Source organism: Hippocampus bargibanti, linkage group LG03 (assembly GCF_051943395.1).
Source record: "Hippocampus bargibanti isolate YZ-2025 linkage group LG03, ASM5194339v1, whole genome shotgun sequence".
NCBI classification, from domain to species: domain Eukaryota; kingdom Metazoa; phylum Chordata; class Actinopteri; order Syngnathiformes; family Syngnathidae; genus Hippocampus; species Hippocampus bargibanti.
Window position 1 is genome coordinate 28,842,323 of NC_142736.1, and position 19,712 is coordinate 28,862,034.

Here is a 19,712-nt window from a genome sequence, read left to right on the forward strand (position 1 = left end):
CACACTCGCACTAAATTCCAATTCTAATACACTGCAATAGCCAAGAAAGGATTGCATTGATTTTCCTGTACTGTGCTAGTACATTACTGGATTGTAATAGAATTTCCACAAGGTGGCGCGGTTTTACATTAAAAAAATGTCCAAAATATCCAGGACAAAATGGTCTGATCAATAGTATGCACAAGTTTTTCACTCTGTCCTTTCCTTTATTATACTGCAGAGGTCGTGAGTTCAAGACCCTGTCCAGCCTCCCTATCTGTTTTTCCGGTTTTTCTCCGGGTCTTCCGGCTTCTTCCCAGATTCCAAAAACATGCATGGCAGGCTGGATGGTTTTGCCTCTGTGTGCCCTACAATTGGCTAGCAATTCAGGGTGTCCCCCGCCCAGTGCCCCAAGACGGCTAAGATGGGCTTCAGCACCCCCCGCGACCCTAATGAGGATAAATCAGTCTATAAATTGGATGGATGGAGAAATTAGCTTTGTGAACTTGGGGAAAGCGTTGCTGGCCGGGGCAATATCTTGTACTTCACATCATTGTTGTTTTCTATTCAGTTGAATTCATATGCCACTCACAGTCGTCTCACATTATTACCTTACAATACCATTTTTATTACTGTCAGTAACAAAGTGCACAAGCATGGCAACCAAGACGAGAAACCACAACTGTACTTACAAATTGAGGGAAAAACAAACAGAAATAGGTTGTTTTTTTTGCAATACTACTGGGGTCCTCTTGTCATGATTTCATCATGCAGCAAATCAACATGACCAAAAGAGGCAACCTGTGCCTTCAAGCCCTTCATACCAAACTAAAACAACAAAGTTCTTACAAAGTGCTAACCAAAAGGAAAACGATGATTTACTCCTGGAAATTCCCCCGCATCAGATATTAAACAGAATACAAAAATGCACATACATACAAATGAAGGTCAAAAGATCACAACTACATTTGTGTAAGTGTTTCCTTTAGTTTTGACACTCCACTGTGTACATTTTCCCAAGAATGTTTCTAAAGCACCATATTCGGTCACAGAGATCGTGCAAACGTCATTTTAAGTATTGCACAACCAAAAGCACATCAACTACAGTTAAATGGATACATTTCTGATCAAACTACTTTACACGAATTAGCTTCATTTCAGCTAAACGTGGACTCCTTATGCTGTTTACAACAAGCGAATCTCACAGCCCGCTCAAAACACTGCGTTCGGTGCAATGTGGACATACCTGATGCCTCTATTAAAAAACAAATTTAAAATAAAACAATTAAAAAAAGAAAGAGTACATGATTTGGTAAATGTGCATCGTTGTGACATATGAAATGTCACATTAAAAAAAAGGCTGTAGTTCACTGAGTAAAAAGTCCAATGGAGGCTTCCAATGCAGGATTAAAACATGCACCGCAGAGGCCTCGGGTCAAAAATGATAGTGTGTGGCATCGTCCTTGTCACAGGAATTAGCCTGAAGTGCTCAACAGCCGAGCCAGTCCTTTGTGATTTCGCCCAACTTGACGATCTTCAAGCTCCTGTCCTCCAGTTTGAAATAGTGGTTGCCTTTGAAGAAGTAGCTGTAATCTGGTGAAGATGAAAAAAAGAGCAAACTTTAGGATTTATTGTAGCATCGAACATGACAAGCAAGTTGGTAAAATTGGCAGTTTAACTGTGGGTTTTCTCCATTTACCCCAGCTTTGTCCTCCCCCAACAAAAGCTTAACATCTTCATTGAAAATTCTAAATTGTCAGCTTGTCAACTTTTGGTCTCCAATTGAGGTTCCTCATTTCAACAAATTACTGTCAGACTTTCATCAGAGCTTTGGAAGGATCACAAAAATACACAATACACACATCCTACTGGACCATCCGCAGCCTGCCCACTACCTTTTCCAGCTACCCCCCTCAGGCAGGCGCTACCGATCCATGCGCACCAAATCCAGCAGACATTTCAACAGCTTCTTCCCCCAAGCCATTAACTCTCTACAACAGTCACCAAAATATAACTGAATAGTGACTCTGATGATACTAGTGCAGCGTGTACTACCGGAGACAAATTCCTTCAGTTCTACACACTTGGCAATAAAGATGATTCAGATTCTGAAATTGGTCAATGAATATGCAGGAAATATCATATGATAGACACGTGAACCTAGGCTTGTCATTCTGAAAGTCAGTGTTACACTTGGATATAAGAATACAGTTGAGGGCTACATTGGCTTCTGATGGATCTGTTATGACACTACTCCACGCTACCCCATCATGTAGTGGGCCCTTCATGCATATGTTAAAGTTTTTTTTCTGGAAACAGAGGCTACTCTGTCCAGCCTGCACAGACTCACTTTATTAAAAAGATCCCCACTCTGAATAGCTGAATGTGCCACACATCTTAGCTGCGCCGCAATGGAGAAAAAATATTCCCATTCAGAAAGAGACAGCACGAATATGCCAGCACTGTTTTTGATTGGGAGAAATGTCGGTGCCATTTGACTGTCATCGTTGGACATCTCAGAGGCGATTGTCCTTTTTTGCACCTGTAATGGGCAGCATTTTTACAGCCCCGCTTTGTTCAGCGGAAAGGTCGGTGCTAGTAGACAGTCTGCGGCTGGATAGATGCATGGCTTGAGGAGCCCACGATGAGAAGAAAGGAGCGACAGCGCAGAGCACCGATGCGTATGTGGAACAGTCACGGCTTGGAATTGAAGCAGATTTACGTGGGACAGGAGATGTGGGACAATCTCTTTTTGTCAATGGATACTACAGCTCTGTGTTTGCTTTCAACATTTAGCTTGTAGCAGACGTGCACATTCCACCATGATGTCTCTGATCCACTGGTGCAAAGGATGCTTTGATCATCTCATTTTTCATCTAAAACTGCTTTATACAACAAAGAGGGTGCAGGAAGTGCTTAAGATTGAATGACTGACTCTCTCTGTCTTTTTTGTATAGCGTATAGCGAATAGCGTAGCAAGAGTGGGTGCCTTTACAGCAGCGCCTGTATTTGTTTTTCTACTTCTTCATTGTCACATCTCGTTGCCATCCTGGGTGCGCCCCGCCCCTCCTGTCACCTCCTCCGCCACTCCCGGGAGACGGCCCCTCCAATCATCACTCACCTGGGTTCCCACAGCTGATTGTCATTTACTGATTGTGCCTTCTGTCTATATCTGCCTATCGCTCACTACCGTCTCCGTCGGAGTATTTTTGGATGTTGCCGTTACCACTACCGTGCTGCCAGGTCTGTTATTGTTTAGTTATCTTCCTCCACTCTTCCCTGTTTGTTATTTTCGATACATGTTTCAATAAAGACTCTTGCTCCTTCCAAGCCTGTCACGTCGTGTATTTCGAGTCCTACCCTTTCGCCAAAACCCGTCGCTCGAGTCCTGCCTTTTTTCACTCGAGCGTCATCACATTAATTTCCTCTTGCTTTCATCACTGTTGCTGTGAAATTTAAATTTCTCCAATGAGAGACTAATAAAGACTAATCTAATCCAATCACCTCAAAATAGAATGCAATATATATAATTAATTTTGAAAAGCAATATCTTGGATAAAGCTCCACCCACACATTTTCAGTCGCATTTTTCCTCATTAGACTTGAAGATATCGGAGCTGACTGGGTGCTGGTTCGGTGCAGTTTATCCTACAGGATCTCGTCATCGTAGAAAAAGCGACCTAATGTTCAACAAAAATAGGTAATTACCAATCCCGCTGAGACTGAAGGCCGCATCAACACCATCTGGGATGCCATTCCAAGCTTCAGCAATGAGTTTGGGGAAACCGTTGTCCATTGTTTTTGTATTTTCATCGTATCTGCAAGGCACATATACCAAAAGTTATTTGAACAAATCAATGACACAATCGATGTTCCTCAACAGGTATTTTTTTTTCTCACCTCCAGAATTGCTCCCCTGCAAAGAGATACGTTTTCCTGTTCTTCCTAAAGCTGAAAGCAGCGTCAATCTCTTCCAGGTCACTTGGCAGACCGAGACTGTCGATGCTCTTGGGGTAGCCTCTTTCCAATTCATCAGCCTTGTACACCCACATCTCGTTGCCTGTATGATGCATATAAGGTTAGCACGTATTCAACTCGCCAAGTGGATGAAAATAATACATGGGTGGAGCCGATTTCCTCTGTTGAATTGCTATGACGGAATGAAATGCATTTCTCCAAAGTAAAGAAGTGAGGCCATTTTAGTGACATTTTAGTAGTAGGGGGAGCAGTAGTAGGAGTAGTGGTATCAAATAATATTTGAACAACCTAAAAAAGGGCAAATTGGAATATGTGATATCAACAGTTGGAGATGGAGATGGCTGACTGTTAAAGGCAAAGTCATCCAAGTGGTTAACTAGCATCGACAATTATTTGGCTCTGATGCAAAAATAAATACTACATGAATAAATCAAATAACATCAATCAGCACTTTTATTAATCTAACCTGAGAAGAAGACCGTTTTCTCCTCCACTGGGTTTTCATAGACAGCGTCGATCTTGCTGGGCAAGTCAGGCCAGTAGGTGGCCACCAGCATTGGTCCATTGGGTTTGCTTCTGAAGTTTACTGACCTGAACAGGAACCTGGGACAAAGATATAGGAGAGGTTAAAAAAACAGGACGTAAGGGGTGGGCTAAGAGGATGGCGTTTGAAGGGGGCTGGGTGGCCAGTTCGACTTCTCCACTGGACGAGTCAGCCCACAAAGGCGTGATTCATGACCATCTGGTTTTCGTTAAGACCAGAGACTGTGCCAGTGGAACAAGACCTTTCTTGCCTGTATTCACAATCGTGCTACGCAATAACGACGACTAAGATGGTTTCTTCATAAACTCTTTACCACTGACCCAGTTTTGAAAAGGCAGAGGATATGCAATGGAGTCCAATGAAATTGACGAAAACCAACCATGAGCGCTAATTTCATTGTGTCGTTTTTGAATCCTTCTGCAAGTTGTCCTTCATTTGCATATACATTTATAGTCTTCTTCTTCTCGTTTCGGCTTTTCCCATCAGGGGTCGCCACAGCGAATCAGTGTCCTCCATCTTCAGAGGTTGTATTCGCATGTTTGCTTTTATTGTATGTCAGATGCCCTTCCTGACACAGCCATAATATAAAACCCAGAAATTGCTTTAAATACCCTTAGAAACTGTGCATGAAACAAGCACAAACTATCCCATTGCAACAAGGAATGACTATAAAACGAGTAGCAAAGTTACACCAGAGAATGTGTAAACACAAGGGTCATTTCACTACACTTTGAAGAATAAACATTTTGGGACTGCAATAGATTAGCTCTTTATAAGTATAATGGCTGCCATTGTCACTCAGTATGAGAAAAAATAAATAAAAAAATAACGTCTGTCCACCCAAGACCAAAAATATGGTTTGGCTATCAGACTGTTAAACCTGAAGTATCTACTTGGACTCCTCAAGCATGATGAGTCACAGGGAATCATGTTGCAGCAGAGCTACATTTCCAAACAACGAGCCAAAGTTTTTTGAGGCCGACAACAAATTTGATCCATCCAAGTGTAGTGAAATAAAAGCGCACTCTGCGAGTTGGATTCTGGTTTGATTCTGGTTTGATTGAAAGTCGAGCTTGTCCAGGAGAAACACTTCATCAGTATTCACTATTTTGTTTGGATATACTACTACAGAGGGTAAGCATCAAAGCTTGTATTTGCTTTGACATTCTAGTAAAAAAATGGAGTCAGCAACATTTTCAAAGATTGATGCACAAACACAGCATTTCACTGCCGGATGAGTAATTGCTTACGTACTAGTGCGTGTCAAGTAACGTACACCCCTAATAGGTATTTGCATTGCCGGCTGTTTTTCGTCCGTAAAAACGGGAGGGGGTGGGGGGGGGTCATTTCTGGTAAACAGAGAACCGAAGAAAAACAAAGTCTTAGCAACAGGGCATCACAAGGTTTGAACCCGTTTTGAGACAGTGGTTACCATAGTAGACAGCTTATTGTACTATCAGGTTACACGGTACAAGAAAGGATTAAAGTCGCAAAGTGGACCGTAGCAAAAGTGTCAATCAAAAAACACAACAATCTAAAATCCCCAAATTAGCCATGTATCTATTAGCAGAATCAGGTAGGATATGAGATGGACCAGAAAGAGGGTGTTTGTGACAACTCTACAGGAATCACTAGATCTGTCGTTCTAACTTCAGCAGTACAGTATTTAATGGCCGAAATCCTCTGGCATATAAAATCATATTGGGATGTATTGATCCAAAACAATGTTACAACTTTCATTTCATTTACCTGTCCTTAAAGAAGAACGTCTCTCCTCGAATTTGGGCAACAGCATCAAAAATAACGGGCTCCTTACAGATGTCCATGGGGGTCACGGGTCCCTGGGTTGGAGGTAGAGGCTTATCTGTGGGAACACCTGTCAATAATAGGGACCATTGTTATTTCCTTGGGTGTAATTCACAGGTGTCAAAATCAAGGCCCGGGGGCCAAATCTGGCCAACCACATCATGTTATTTGGCCTGCGAAAGCAAATCAAAGTTGAGAAATTTCATGATGCTTGCTGAAGTCTGAACCAAAATTTCAAATTGTCCCATGTAAACCACAATAACCGTCGTTATATTTGACTTCATATTTGAAAACTAGTTATTCATTAATTCGTTGTGCGCTCTATATGTAATATGTGGAGGGGATTAAACATTCTAATTGATAACGAGAGGAACCCATAACTACAATGTGGCCCGTGGCAAAAAAAAAAAAAAAACGAATTTGACACCCTTGGTGTAATTCAACCAATCTCTGATGGTATGATAATTCAGGATTACCATAGAGCTCCTGAATGCCCTGGATATCATCGCTAGAAAGTCTGAAATCCTTGGTGAAGGTGTAGATAGGTGCCATGAGTGCGCCAGGGTCTTCGGAATGCTCCAATCCAAGGGCATGGCCAAACTCATGAGCGGCCACCAGGAATAAACTGTATCCTGCAAACAATCATTGATAAAAACATGCTGTATTTTCCTCGCAGTGATAAAATACGCATTTCGATGGTCATTACCTTGGTCTGGGCAGAAACCCCACTTGCGGTCGTCATCGTAACTTTTGGTGGTGCCGCACCATTTCTTGCCATCACTGCGTCCTGCCGTGGTGCAGGAGTCGTAAGTGTCTCCCAAGAAGGTGAAAGGGAAGACGCAGGGTCCACCTTCGCTGTTACCTCCCACGGTTGTCATAGCTGCAAAGGAAGGAATCCCAGATGTTGAACCCTGTATGGTGACATTTTTGCCTCCTTTATTTTTATGCCACTTGTATTGAAGGTGACTTGGATCCTATCATAACTGACTGAAAATGAGAGGCATGGTACACTGGTCTCCAATCAATCCAATATACACAAACAACAATTCACATCCACATGAACAATGTGGATGTTCTTTATTTAAGCAACACGCATGTTTATAGAATGTAAATTTAAGCCCGAAGAAGCGATGCAGATGACCTCCACAAGCAGGACTCTGCACAAAAGAAACAGAGAAAGGTCCAGAGCTGGGATTTGTACTTGGATCTACAGAACTGCCAGGCAGACATACTAATAAAATTGACGCATTAATACGCTTCCTCGTCAATTTACAAAGTACAGTCTTCAATGAACTTAAAATAAATTATTTTGTGGAGCAAAACAACAAGCTTGCGACCCAGAATCTTCTCACTTTAACGCGAAAGCGCTAACCATACGGAAATCCCACTAGGTAATCTACCACAACTTTAAAACCAGAGCGACTAGTCCAAGCGGAAAATAAGCACATTAAAATTCTTTCACATGCCTTTGGCAGACCATGATCAAGACCGGAAAAACCCGAATGAAACTTCCCTGGAGAGTATAACACCCATCTGAGCAGTTAAATCTTCATAGTCTTGTAAAAAAAATAAATCCAAAGGAAGCACCACCAACCGGTTTCAGGGCAGAAGCCATAAGTTTTGTCCTGGTCATAATTCTCCGTTGTTGCACACCAGCGATAGCCGTCATCTCTGCCTGTGGTGGTGCAGCTGTCGTACTTGTCACCCTGGAAGGTGAAGGGAAATTTACATGGGGCTCCCTCGGCGTTTCCACCCAAGGTGAAGAGCACTACAAAGCAAAGGTCGAGAGAATCATTGCATTTACCAAGGCACAAACATACCGACAATCATCCGTAATTTGAGCATTTAAAATCAACAATGAGCTGATTCTCATACATCTCTGAAAGATAATCCTGAAAATGTGTTTTGTGATGTGGGTGTGTTAAGAGCGATTTCAGCCTCAGATCTGCTTGAAAGTGACACGGTTCTTCTTTAGAGAGAAGGTGAGAAGTCATCCGAGAGGGTCTCAGAACCAAGATGCTTCTCCTCCACATTGAGAGGAGCCATACTAAGCCTTAAACATACATTCTATACAAAATATAGGACTGAAGCGATTTACGAACAAGTTCAACTTATGAACTATTGTTCGGAATGTATCTTGTTTGTATGTTGGGAAGTGTCTGTATAACAGCATAGCTAGCTAGATAGTTAGCTAGCGAGATAGCTAATATATCGCAAATAGATAGATGAATAGCTAGATAGGGAGCTAGCTAGATAGCAAAATATAGCTAGCTAGCTAGCTAGTGGGATAGCTAATAGATAGCAAATAGATAGCTAGATAGCAAGATAGCTAACAAATAGCAAATAGTTAGCTAGCTATGTAGCCAGCTAGATAGCCAGCTAGATAGCTAGCTAGATAGCCATGAAGCCAGCTAGATAGCCATGAAGCCAGCTAGATAAATAGCTACATAGCTATTAGTTATCTATTAGCCAGCTAGCTAGCTTTCTATCTGTTTGAGTTATTCCAGGTTGAGTGAACGCTGGCGCGTGTGGCTGCCGCTGCTTACTCACAGAAAAAAAAATATCCTGTGGCTGTAAAGTGACCTTGAGAGTTTTGAATGGCGCTTATAAATGAAATGTATTATTATATTGTTATTATTATATGAGGTGGCTCGGGCATCTGATTAGGATGCCTCCTGGACGCCTCCTAGTTGAAGTGTTCCGGGCACGCCCCACTGCCAAAAGACCCCGGGCACAACCTCGGACACGCTGAAGAGACTATGTCACACAGCTGGCCTGGGAACGCCTCGGGATCCGCCAGGAAGACCTCGAAGAAGTGGCTGGGGAGAGGGAAGTCTGGGCTTTCCTATTGAAGCTGCTGACCCCACAACCCAACCTCGGCTAAGCGGTAGATAATGGATGGATGGATGATGTTTGAGACATATAAAAATATTAAATTTCACAATGTGTGTGACTGTATTAGATTAAGAAGCAAAATTCCAAATGGAACCCTAGCCCAAAAAATGACAACAGAAAGCTCCGGAGCCAATTACACCATCTCAAGTTGACATCCTTTAAAGCCAATTCGTCACATACTGCAGCTGTGACAGGCATTGTCAAACGAGCAAAGCAGATAAATGAGATGTTTAAGAAAGACTAATTTCCGAAAGTAGGGCAAAACCTTTGGAAAGAAATCCACAGCATTTCCCTTACAAAACCAAGAGGAAAAAATGCTTTCCTGGCAAAGCCTCCTACCATATTTTCTGTCAGGACAATGCAACAAAGTTAATCCAATATGATTTTTGTCTTGAAAACAAGCCTATGACTTACATTCATGAGGACAAAAGCCATATTTGCCATCGTCGTCAAAGTTGTAACTGGTGGAGCACCACAAGAAGCCATCGTCGCGCCCTTGAGATGTGCAGCTGTTGTACTCGGTACCCTGGAATGAGAAGGGGAATTTGCAGAACTCTCCATCTGCGTTGCCAAATTTCACCTTCACCACTGTTGAAAAAGAGAACCAATAGATTACAATCGTCTTGAAGGGAATTTATTGTCTTCCGTTCGCTTCTTAAATTGGTGAATGATTTATCCACACAGAAGAGCCAGAAAGGTCATATTTTGTACAATTTGTTGGCGTTGAACGGATGCTGTGATTATTTGCAAGTCAGTTGTACTTTGCCAAAAATGAGACGTAGTACTTTGGCAATGTTTTACCTTGGCCCTCTCCCAGTGTCCACTGCTCGTCGTCGTCAAAATGGGAGTCGCCGCCTATTCCTGGACCCGGGGCGAAGGCGTGAGCCAAGAGGCCATCTTTGCCATCAAATGGGTAACCATCGCCGTGCTCTGTTGATAACAGAGTTTATAAAACAACACTGGGGTACATTTTCCATATATTCCGATGTATAAGGCGCACCCAAAACCATGATTTTCTTCAAAAGATGACGCTGCAGACCTCAACAGCGTTGCTGGGCTACCACCGCAGCGGTCCCAGGCGTAGAATTAAAACAAAAAAAGGGTATGGCGGTCGTGGTCATAAGTACAGGTGGTCGTAACTGGTCGTAAATAGGATGTCCATATACAGTGATACCTCAACTTACAAACACCTTATCTTACACACTTTTCGTCTTACAAACTCCAAATTTCTGAAAATTAAACCTTATAATAAGCACTATTTTCATAATACACACCCACCACGGCTGGCCGAGTGATCTTCGGCGGAAGCACACGACCGAACAGCACCAGAGGTTAAGTTACCAACAGTCCTTATGGAAGGTGACTCTCCTTCCATAAGCCATCAACGACCATCAAAAAGCTAAATAAAACTTTACAGCACAGTTTATTTCTTTAATTACAGTCCTCATGTAATGTGCCTCTCTTTCCAAACAGCAATTCCGCTTGACCTTCGACCTCCAACGCCATTTCATCAAGCCATCAATGACCATCACAAATGCAAATAAAGTGACTTTATGATACAATGCAGTGTATTTCTTTCATTACAATACAATAGCACATTTATTATACATAGAATAAGGTATGTTGTGTGTAGTTTTAAGGCTTATTTAGTTGAAAAATATATTTTATGGAACCCCGGGAACAGATTATTCCCATTTTAATGGCTTCCTATGGGAATTTTTTTTTTGAGATACACACTTTTCGCCTTACGCACTCTGTCTGGGAACCAATTAAGTTCGTAAGTTGAGGTCTCACTGTATTCATATTCATATATTATATTTGGACAACTGTTTTCATTCATTGAAGGTTCGCGTTATAGTCTGGTGCGCCTTATATATGGAAACAGTTTGAAAATCCACCATTCATTCGGAGTGCGCCTTACACTCCGGTGCGCGGACTGTGTATGTCATTGACATACCGTTACGGCCAAAATTGATCATAATGTCAGCCTCGCCGTCCATGAGGCGATTGAATGAGAGCGGCGTGACATCACTCCACACTTTGAAAGCACTGAAGAAAGCATCATTGATGACTTCCTCATCCAGATCCGGAGAATAGCCGAGGATTCTGTGGAGAGAACGTCAAGTCATTCCAAGAAGCAACGGCGGCCTCAAAGGAACGGGGATTGTGTAAGAATTTGGCAGGTGGGGTGCAAACCAACAACATGGCTATCAATCATGTGGCGAAAAATGCAGCTGGAAGCAGAAGATCCCGGACATAGTAAACACCCATCTGGATAAAACGACTGACCATTAAGTATTTGGGTAAACCTTTGAGCACAACATCTGACAGAACTGCGTGAGAATGCTGTTTTAGTAAGAAAAACAGTGTCATGGCCCAGTGGGTGTTGGTGTTGGTAGGGGGGGGGGGTGTTTTTTGGGAATGTTGAGGGAGGAGCTGTCAATGTGGGAGTTGGGAGGTAGGGGTTTTGATGAGTTTGAAAAGGGCTAACTTTGAATGTTTGAATGTGTAAACAGATTCTAGAACAGACAATTTTTGTGTTAAAGAATGTCTTGGGTGCTGCTGACACGTGAAAGTGATTTTGGATGTTTATACTTACCATCCTTCTGTGTATTCATATCAACGACTAGTATGTTAGCATGCTTTATCACTAGCATAAAAGAAGACCTTTTGTTCCTCTGGTTGCCATTTGGCTTTATATTACGTTGGCATAGCGACTGTTAACATTTTATCAATTGCATTTTTAAATATTTGACTACAGTTTCACCATCATTGTCGGGGGTTTTAAAATCTTAGCATAGAAACAGCTAGCGACTGCTAGCATGTCAGCATTTCATCAATTCACTTTGAAATAGAACTTCAAAATAGGACAATTTTTCAATCTGTCGTCAGCATATTTACATTGGTATATAATCTTGTAAAATAATATCTTTTTTTTCCTTCCATCTATTAACTGACTCCCCCTGACCCCCCCCCCCCCACACACACACACACACCATTTTTGCAGTTTTAATTTTGTCACTAGTCCATCTGAAAAGTTTCACATTCTACATTTCAACATTTCAAAATATTATTTAAATGAACAAACATGTACTCTCTAACCTGTAGGTGATGTCTTTCTTCTGCCACAAAGGTTTTCTGTGGAAGAAGTTGTAGTTGGCCACATCTGGCACGCCACAACGGGGCTTCTTCATGATCTCCACAGTCTTGGCATCAATCTCGCCGGTCTCTTGCAGGGAGAAGAACTTTTGCATTTTCTTCAAAGTGTCCTTGAGCACCATCAAGTTACATCTGTCTTGTGGACACCCATAGAACTTGTTCAGGTAACGCTACAAAAAAAGTGAGGGATGGGTGGAATTCTTGTGAAAATAAGATTTCAATTGAAAAAAAAAAGAGTTAAAAGACAACTTACCAATGCAACTTCTTTGTCTGTACTGGGAGTGTCATCGCCAGGAAATTTGATGATAGGAGAAGGGGCAGCCAATGTTGATTTAAAGTGGATGAAATGAAGCAAAAACACACTCACAAAAATGGACACTAAACCCATTTTTAAAGCCCGCAGATGTCTTCAGAAATTGCTCTGAGTTTCTCAAAGGTCCTCCTGTGTGTGTTGCTTCTGCTCGTCTGCAGTTTTTTTCCCCTTCTTTCTTTTTCCTTTCACCCCAAGCTCTGACAACATTCCCATTTTTTTGCTTACACAAGCACTTTTTTTCTCTTCTTCCTTTGTGCGCAGCCTTGGAGCTGTGAAAAAAAAAACCTTAAAGTGGGAGTCATGATGATCGCAGAGGTAGGTAAAGTATGCCCCGAGGGCTACATAAGGCCCTATGCATACTTTCATCCTGCCAATGGAAGATGTATTCAGTATTTGAATATGTCTCATTGAAATAATAATAATAATAATAATAATAATAATAATAATAATAATAATAATAATAATAATAATAATAATAATAATAATAATACATTTCATTCAGAAGGGGCATTTCAAAACTCTCGAGGACACTTGACAGTCACAGGATATTTCGTCTGCGGGTGAGCAGCGGCAGCCACACGCACTAGCGTTCACTCAACCCGGAAGTAACAAAGTATCCATTTAAAAGTGTTGAATTGCTTTTGTTTTGTTTTTACAAGTAGTTAATGCATTATAATTGTAACTGTAACGGTAAAATTTCAACAATACTGTATATAAATTACAATCTGATTTCATACATACATGTCATTATGACTCACATTTGTACTTGTGTGTATTGATGAGCCTTTTTAGAAGTAAATATTTAGTTACAATCTGACAATGACATGGTTCAAAATATTGCTTTGAATCTTTATCGAACCGACGATTTGAATTATGTATTTAACACATTCAATTTCCTGAAAAGTTGAGTTGATGCTCCGTAAGAAATCAGGTTTCAGCGTTTTCTTCAAGCAACAGTGACATCTGATGGCGTACATGAACAACTACATTTAAATGTTCCAAGAGGGACACCTCGTGGCGAAATTGTTCACTTACAAGCAAAATACACTACTGTACAAGTAATAAAGTCGACATTTCATGTCATTTCCTTTTCCTTTTTCTATTAGTAAAAGTAGTAGTAGAAGCAGCAGTAGTAGTAGAAGTAGTAGCAGCAGTAGAAGTAGTAGTAGTAGTGGTAGTAGTAGTAGTAGTAGTAGTCGTAGAACTCGTAGCAGGAGTAGTCACAGTAGTAGTAGTCATATACTTCTGGCGTACTATATATATATATATATATATATATATATATATATATATATATATATATATATATATATATATATATATATATATATATATATATATATACAAACATGTATATTTTCCCCTCTATTTTATGTTAAGCTCGTTGTGGTCACCAACAATTAATTTTCCCTTTAAACCAATGGTTTTTATAATTTCATAGTAAAATAAATCTTTTTGGCATTTAATATACGAGTGTTTCTTAATTCCTATAGTAAATTAAAGCTGTTACACATTCAATAGCTAAATAGTTTGTGTCAAAAAACAAAAAAAAAACAAAACTGGTCGTGTAATGATTGTTGTACATGTTTCTGAATCAAATAAAAAGTGACATTTTTGCAATCGATCGTAATTTGGAATTAGTGTCACATGTGATGAAAATAACCATAAATGAAAGATAAAATCTAATCATATTAAATTATTAAAATTCATGGCAATATTTGAAACGTCAGAAATGAAGAAAACATCATATGAAGATTGACAGTGAACCAATTTGTAACATTACTTTACTGATCTCTGGTGGTCAAAGTCTACCTAGCACCTCCATATCCGGGCTTCCCGAAGTGCGTCCCATATTTCTCAAACAGATTTGATAGCGTCTCACAAAATTCAATTCACCCTTGAGCCATGCTACATACATTACATTTTGCCAAGTGACTTTGTTTAACCAACAACCTCCAGACTGTCTTAAGTGACATGTGATACCAAACAGAGAGACAGAATGTCAGAATGGCTGTCTATTAAACGGATATGGCTCCCCCCGCCAGGAGTAGGGCTGAACTGTAACCGAGAGCAATTCTGCGAACAAAGGGAATATGCTATATTTCTGATTTGCATGTAAATTGTTTTCTTCAGGTTGGAACCCATAATCTATGTATGTATTTTGATCAACTGTTGTCGGTTTTGTGTTTAGATTGTTTCTTTGCTGCTCAGATGGCAGACTAATGTGGAGCTGGTCTATATTGAACACAAAATTCAGTATAAGGTCCCAGGTAGTCATTATGTCATGCCGTTGTTCGTTATAATTGCGACAAACCGACACTGAATGAGATTGACCTGTCCATTTTCTACCTTCCGAGGTAATATGTTGCTTCCCAACATTATAAGCTTGCAATTCATTTAAAAAGTATCATTTCAAAACTGTAAAACTTATAAATTGTGACATGGCTTTCATACCATCTTATGCTGTTTCAGAAAGAGCACAACAATGAACGTTGGGAACCTTTTTTAGCCAATATCTGGCGATAAATTCTGTGTAAAATTGGGATTTGAGAATATGCGGATTAGTATAAGCACGTGGATAAGGTATTTGTAAAGAAATACAACAAAAACAGAATTGTGCGATCATATTTGAAGTGAATTTCATATAAATTATATAATGAATCAGAATCAGTTATCGGTTATTATTTATTATTTATTCAACGAATTCACTGCCAGACATGCAAATATATGTCCACTCCAGTGCCCGGGGTTTTTGTCATTGTCACTCAAATTCCAGACCCCACAGAATATTGAGTTTTACAACTACATCAACATTCAGTGCAGCGTAAGAAACATTAGACTCTCTTCTTTCATCTGAAAGAAACAGTTATTTCCTAAACTATATGGGTCTGGAGTTATATGAGATTGAAACGAGGGTGGCTGTCCAAAACACAATGAAATACATACATATTGGTTAATAGAGTGCATTAACAACAGCTGAAGCTGAAAAAAGCTCAAACAGGGAAAAATGGGAAATGCTGCCCCCTTGTGGTAGGGAAAATTGCTAGAGGTCTGGCCATCGCTATTAGCATCCAAGTAAGAAAAAAAAACAACTCATTTGGGAATGGCGCTTTACGTCATATTTTCAAATCCCACATAAATTCGGGAATGGCAGTGAATGAGTTAAATTCAACATATTTTCACAGTCAAACTTAAATGTTTTCATTCGAGTACAAAAGTTTCCAGTTCGAGTTCAAAAGTTAATTCTTAATCACATGCATACGTTTTGAGTAGGGGAGTGGTGATTTTCGCCATATTTGTTAATCCGCCATATGGACTGATCAGCTCTGGTTTGATGGCCTCATCACAGAAAGTGTCCCAGTCTTCCCTGAAGCCAAAAGGCTGGAGTGAGCCAGGCACAAGGGTACGCGGGGTGGGGATAGGACATGCATGCCTGAGGTCTGTTCAGCTGGACGGGTGTCAAACAACCAGTCCTGAAGATACAGAGCCAGCTGGAGCCCAATGACTTGACCCGACATTACTTCCAGAATGTCCCATTTGTGGCCACCCCGCTGGTATTCCTGGAAGAAGCCACCCCCTTCCTTTTTTTTAAATTTATTTATGACCTGAGTTGTTGATTTGCCGGATGACCCTGAATGTGTCATCATACACTTACTGGAAAGGATAGGAAACCTCCCGACATTCCGTTTCGTGGTAGAGTTTCAAAACAGACCTGGTCCACGTTTAAAATCTGCTCTAGACAAGACAAAATGGATATAGAAAGTGTGGTGTATAGTTTACCTCGATCCATGTCACTGTCGTTCTACAGAACAGGGGAAAAAAGGTGGAAAATTAGCAAGTAAACGTCACCCTCCCCTACCCAATTCATGTCAATCTCATTCAAGGCACACTGAAACATGTTTGAACATTTTTTTTGTATTGTTTTATTTTTTATTAAAAATATTTTTTAAATATTTTTTTATTGAATTTTTAATGTATTTTTTAATGTAATGTTTTCTTTTTTTTTGCATTTTCCAAATGCATAAAATTGCTCGCCCACATTTGATTTCAGTGCGATATAATAATAAAACAGCAAAATCGCTACTCGGTTGACTTAGCCCCGTTTTGATATCAGTACCGTTTATTATTACCATACTTCCCGGTGTATCAAGCGCACCGAAAAGCCTTAATTTTCTTCAAAAGATAACCCTGTGCCTTATACGCAGATGCGCCTTATATGTGAAGTCATATTGAGCCACAGCAGGTCTCGCAATTACTGTCAGCCGCCAATGACTCCATTTCCTCCTGTAGAAGAAGTCGTGTGTAACCCTAGACTCTACTGTAGCGCCTTATAATGTGGTGTGCCTTATATTTGGAAACATTTTATTGATTAACTCATTCACTGCCATTCACACATGTATTTGGGAATTGAAAAAAGACGTGAAGCGCCATTTCCAAATTTGTTCGGGTTTTGTTTTTTCATGCTTGCGTGTCGATAAAGCGCTGGCCGTGGCCTCTGGCAATGTTTTTTTTTTCATTTCCACGAGGGGGAAGCATTTACATTTTGTCCATAGCGCTTTGTTACAGCTTCGGCTGTTGTTAAAGCGCTATATAAACAAATATGTATGTATTGCTGTATGTATTTTGGACAGCCACCCTCATTTCAAGCTGATATAACTCCAGACCTATATAATTTAGGAATTCACTATTTTCTCTGATGAAAGAAGAGATTCTAAAGTTTTTAACGCTGTATTGAATGTTAATGTAGTCCTAAAACTCAATATTATGTGGGTCCAAGATTCAAGTGACAATGACAAAAACCCCTGAAACTGGAGTGGACACAATTTTGCACGTCTGGCAGTGAATGAGTTACTATGTTATGTTTGGAAAAATTTCGTCCTTCATTGAAGGTGCACCTCATAGATGGAAAAAGTTCCATCTCAGCATTCATTTTATTATCAGTGCAGTTCCGAGTCAACTTCATCCTTCACTCCTTGTCAATGAAATGATACAAAACGCAGACGTCGAAAAAAATGCAGCAAAATGGCATGCTTTCTAGGGTCTCCTGACACCGACTCGTTTAGAAATCCGTCTGTCGGCATTGTTTGTTTCTGCATTCGCGGGAGTAATTAAGCAATGGCTGCTGAGTAAATGAACTCTGCGACGAGCTGTCAATAAATCTGTTTCATGATAACTTAATTTGGCTAAGCGCTGTGTTACAGAACTCGGCGACACACACTATATCACTGAGTGATGAATTATTGAGTATAAATCCATTATCTTGGCCATATTTTATTTATGACGGTAGCGAGACACAGGAGGAGTTTAACACTGCGGGGTAATCATTGTTGCGCGTTGTGTCGTCAAATCAAAGAATGGCGGCATTCGACTGACAAATATATTCATTCATTATTATTATTATATATGTTTTGTGCAACAACCCCGCAGCCACATTAGCCCGATTGCCTCGTTTAACGGGAGCATTCTGTTTCCCCCTCAAGCACGCCTTGTAAACACCGATGCATCTAACTCACAGCAATTTAAAGAAAAGAGCGAGCACTGGGGGTCTCTGGTGGCACTGCGATAATAGGTCAACAGCTGTTTTTTTTTTTTTTTTAAGCATTGCATCTTTGACACCGATGGAAGTTCAGAGAAAAGCGCTCGGGGACGTTGACTTGGAAGCTTTTCGTCAGGCTTCAGTGGAGACGAGGGAGACGTTGCCTTTGATGAGTACAGCGTGTAAATGATTTGTGTGTGTTTGTAGGACAGAGAGGCTGGCCTTCGCTCTCTGCCAGGAACTCCAGCTGCTTAACTTTATCAGAATGCCTAGTTTGTAGAACATCGCCAGAATGGTAATGCTTGACTATGGAGAAAAGTGAAAGATTAATTATTAATTCATTTGCGAGAGTATATGTCCTCATTTGGGTGAGCTGGGGACTTCCTGTACCATATAAACAAACAACAAGTCACACTTATATTCTCAGCAATGGATAATTTAAATCGAATGAATGAATGAATGAAAGAATGAATGCATGAATGAATGAATGAATGAATGAATGATGGGCCATTGTGCTTTTTTGCGCCTGTAATGGGCAGCATCTTCACAGCCCCGCTTTGTTCAGTGGAAAGGTCAGTGCTGTTGGACAGTCTGCGGTTGGATGGATGCATGGCTTGAGGAGCCCGCGATAAGAAGAAAGCAGTGTCAGCGCAGAGCGCCGATGCGTATGTGGAACTGTCGTGGCTTGGAATTGAAGCGGATTTATGTGGGACAGGAGATGTGAGACAATGTCTTTTCGTCAATGGATGCTACAGCTTCGTGTTTGCTTTCAACATTTAGCTTGCAGTAGACGTACAAATTCCACCATGACGTCCCTGATCCACTGCTGACATGGATGCTTTGATCCTCTCCTCTTTCAACTAGAACTGCTTCATGTCATCGCAAAGAGGGTACAGCAAGTCCTGAAGAATGAATGACTCTGTGTCTTTGTGTTGTCATATTTGTTATTTTTTCTTTTTTTTTTCCCAAGATGGCGGCACGTGCACACGCAGCGGCTCCCCTCTCCCGGCAAATTGGCGTTTTCATGTTTATGTTTGTTAAGTAATTATAAGTACCTTGCATGCTGGGTTCGAGAGGACAGTAATTTCATCTGTGCTGTATGTCATGCATATTAGCATATTTGACAATAAAGCTGACTTTGACTTTGATGAATGAATGGTTTCCGTAAGTCAAGGAATCACTGTAATTAAATAAATAAAATAAAACATGGGGTTACAAAATTGTCTCACATTCCTTTTTTAATCCATAATCCAAATGTCTTCAGTCTACAAAAAAAATAAAAACAAAAAAATGGAAATGTACATTTCTGTATTAATACATCTGGAGGTACAAGGCAGAACATATTAAAATGAGATAAAGGCAAAAGCCACGAAAGGAAAAGAAAAGGTCTAAAGATTGTGACATGGTTTGATTCTACTCAAGCACTTCCTGTTTCCCTTCCTCTTCCATTTTCACTTATACTTCTTCCGAGATTTATTTACAATGTCAAACGAGGATTGTCC

At 40.5% G+C, this 19,712-nt stretch overlaps 1 protein-coding gene and 1 long non-coding RNA gene across 2 annotated transcripts; one reads left to right on the plus strand and one right to left on the minus strand.

Moving 5' to 3' along the window:
- Positions 1-578: 578 nt before the first annotated feature.
- mmp2 (matrix metallopeptidase 2) lies at positions 579-12,848 on the minus strand. The gene is made up of 13 exons (XM_088992978.1): positions 12,615-12,848; positions 12,305-12,531; positions 11,160-11,308; positions 10,004-10,132; positions 9,617-9,790; positions 7,902-8,075; positions 7,014-7,187; positions 6,784-6,939; positions 6,251-6,377; positions 4,424-4,560; positions 3,880-4,039; positions 3,688-3,797; positions 579-1,572 (listed from the first exon to the last, which is right to left on the minus strand). Exons 1-13 carry the CDS (start codon positions 12,747-12,749, stop codon positions 1,469-1,471), a joined length of 1,956 nt encoding a protein of 651 aa, XP_088849104.1. The 5' UTR covers positions 12,750-12,848; the 3' UTR covers positions 579-1,468.
- A 5,770-nt stretch (positions 12,849-18,618) lies between these two features.
- Positions 18,619-19,355, plus strand: LOC148900910 (uncharacterized). The gene is made up of 2 exons (XR_016114371.1): positions 18,619-19,100; positions 19,181-19,355. It is a non-coding gene; the product is annotated as an uncharacterized LOC148900910 (long non-coding RNA).
- Positions 19,356-19,712: the final 357 nt, after the last annotated feature.

Coding starts and splice junctions, on each gene's coding strand:
- mmp2 (XM_088992978.1), bottom strand. CDS start 12,749: ATGGGTTTAGTGTCCATTTTTGTGAGTGTGTTTTTGCTTCATTTCATC. Junction 11,309..12,304: donor AAGAAAGACATCACCTACAG/GTTAGAGAGTAC, acceptor TTCTCTCCACAG/AATCCTCGGCTATTCTCCGG. Junction 1,573..3,687: donor CTTCAGTCTCAGCGGGATTG/GTAATTACCTAT, acceptor CATCTTCACCAG/ATTACAGCTACTTCTTCAAA.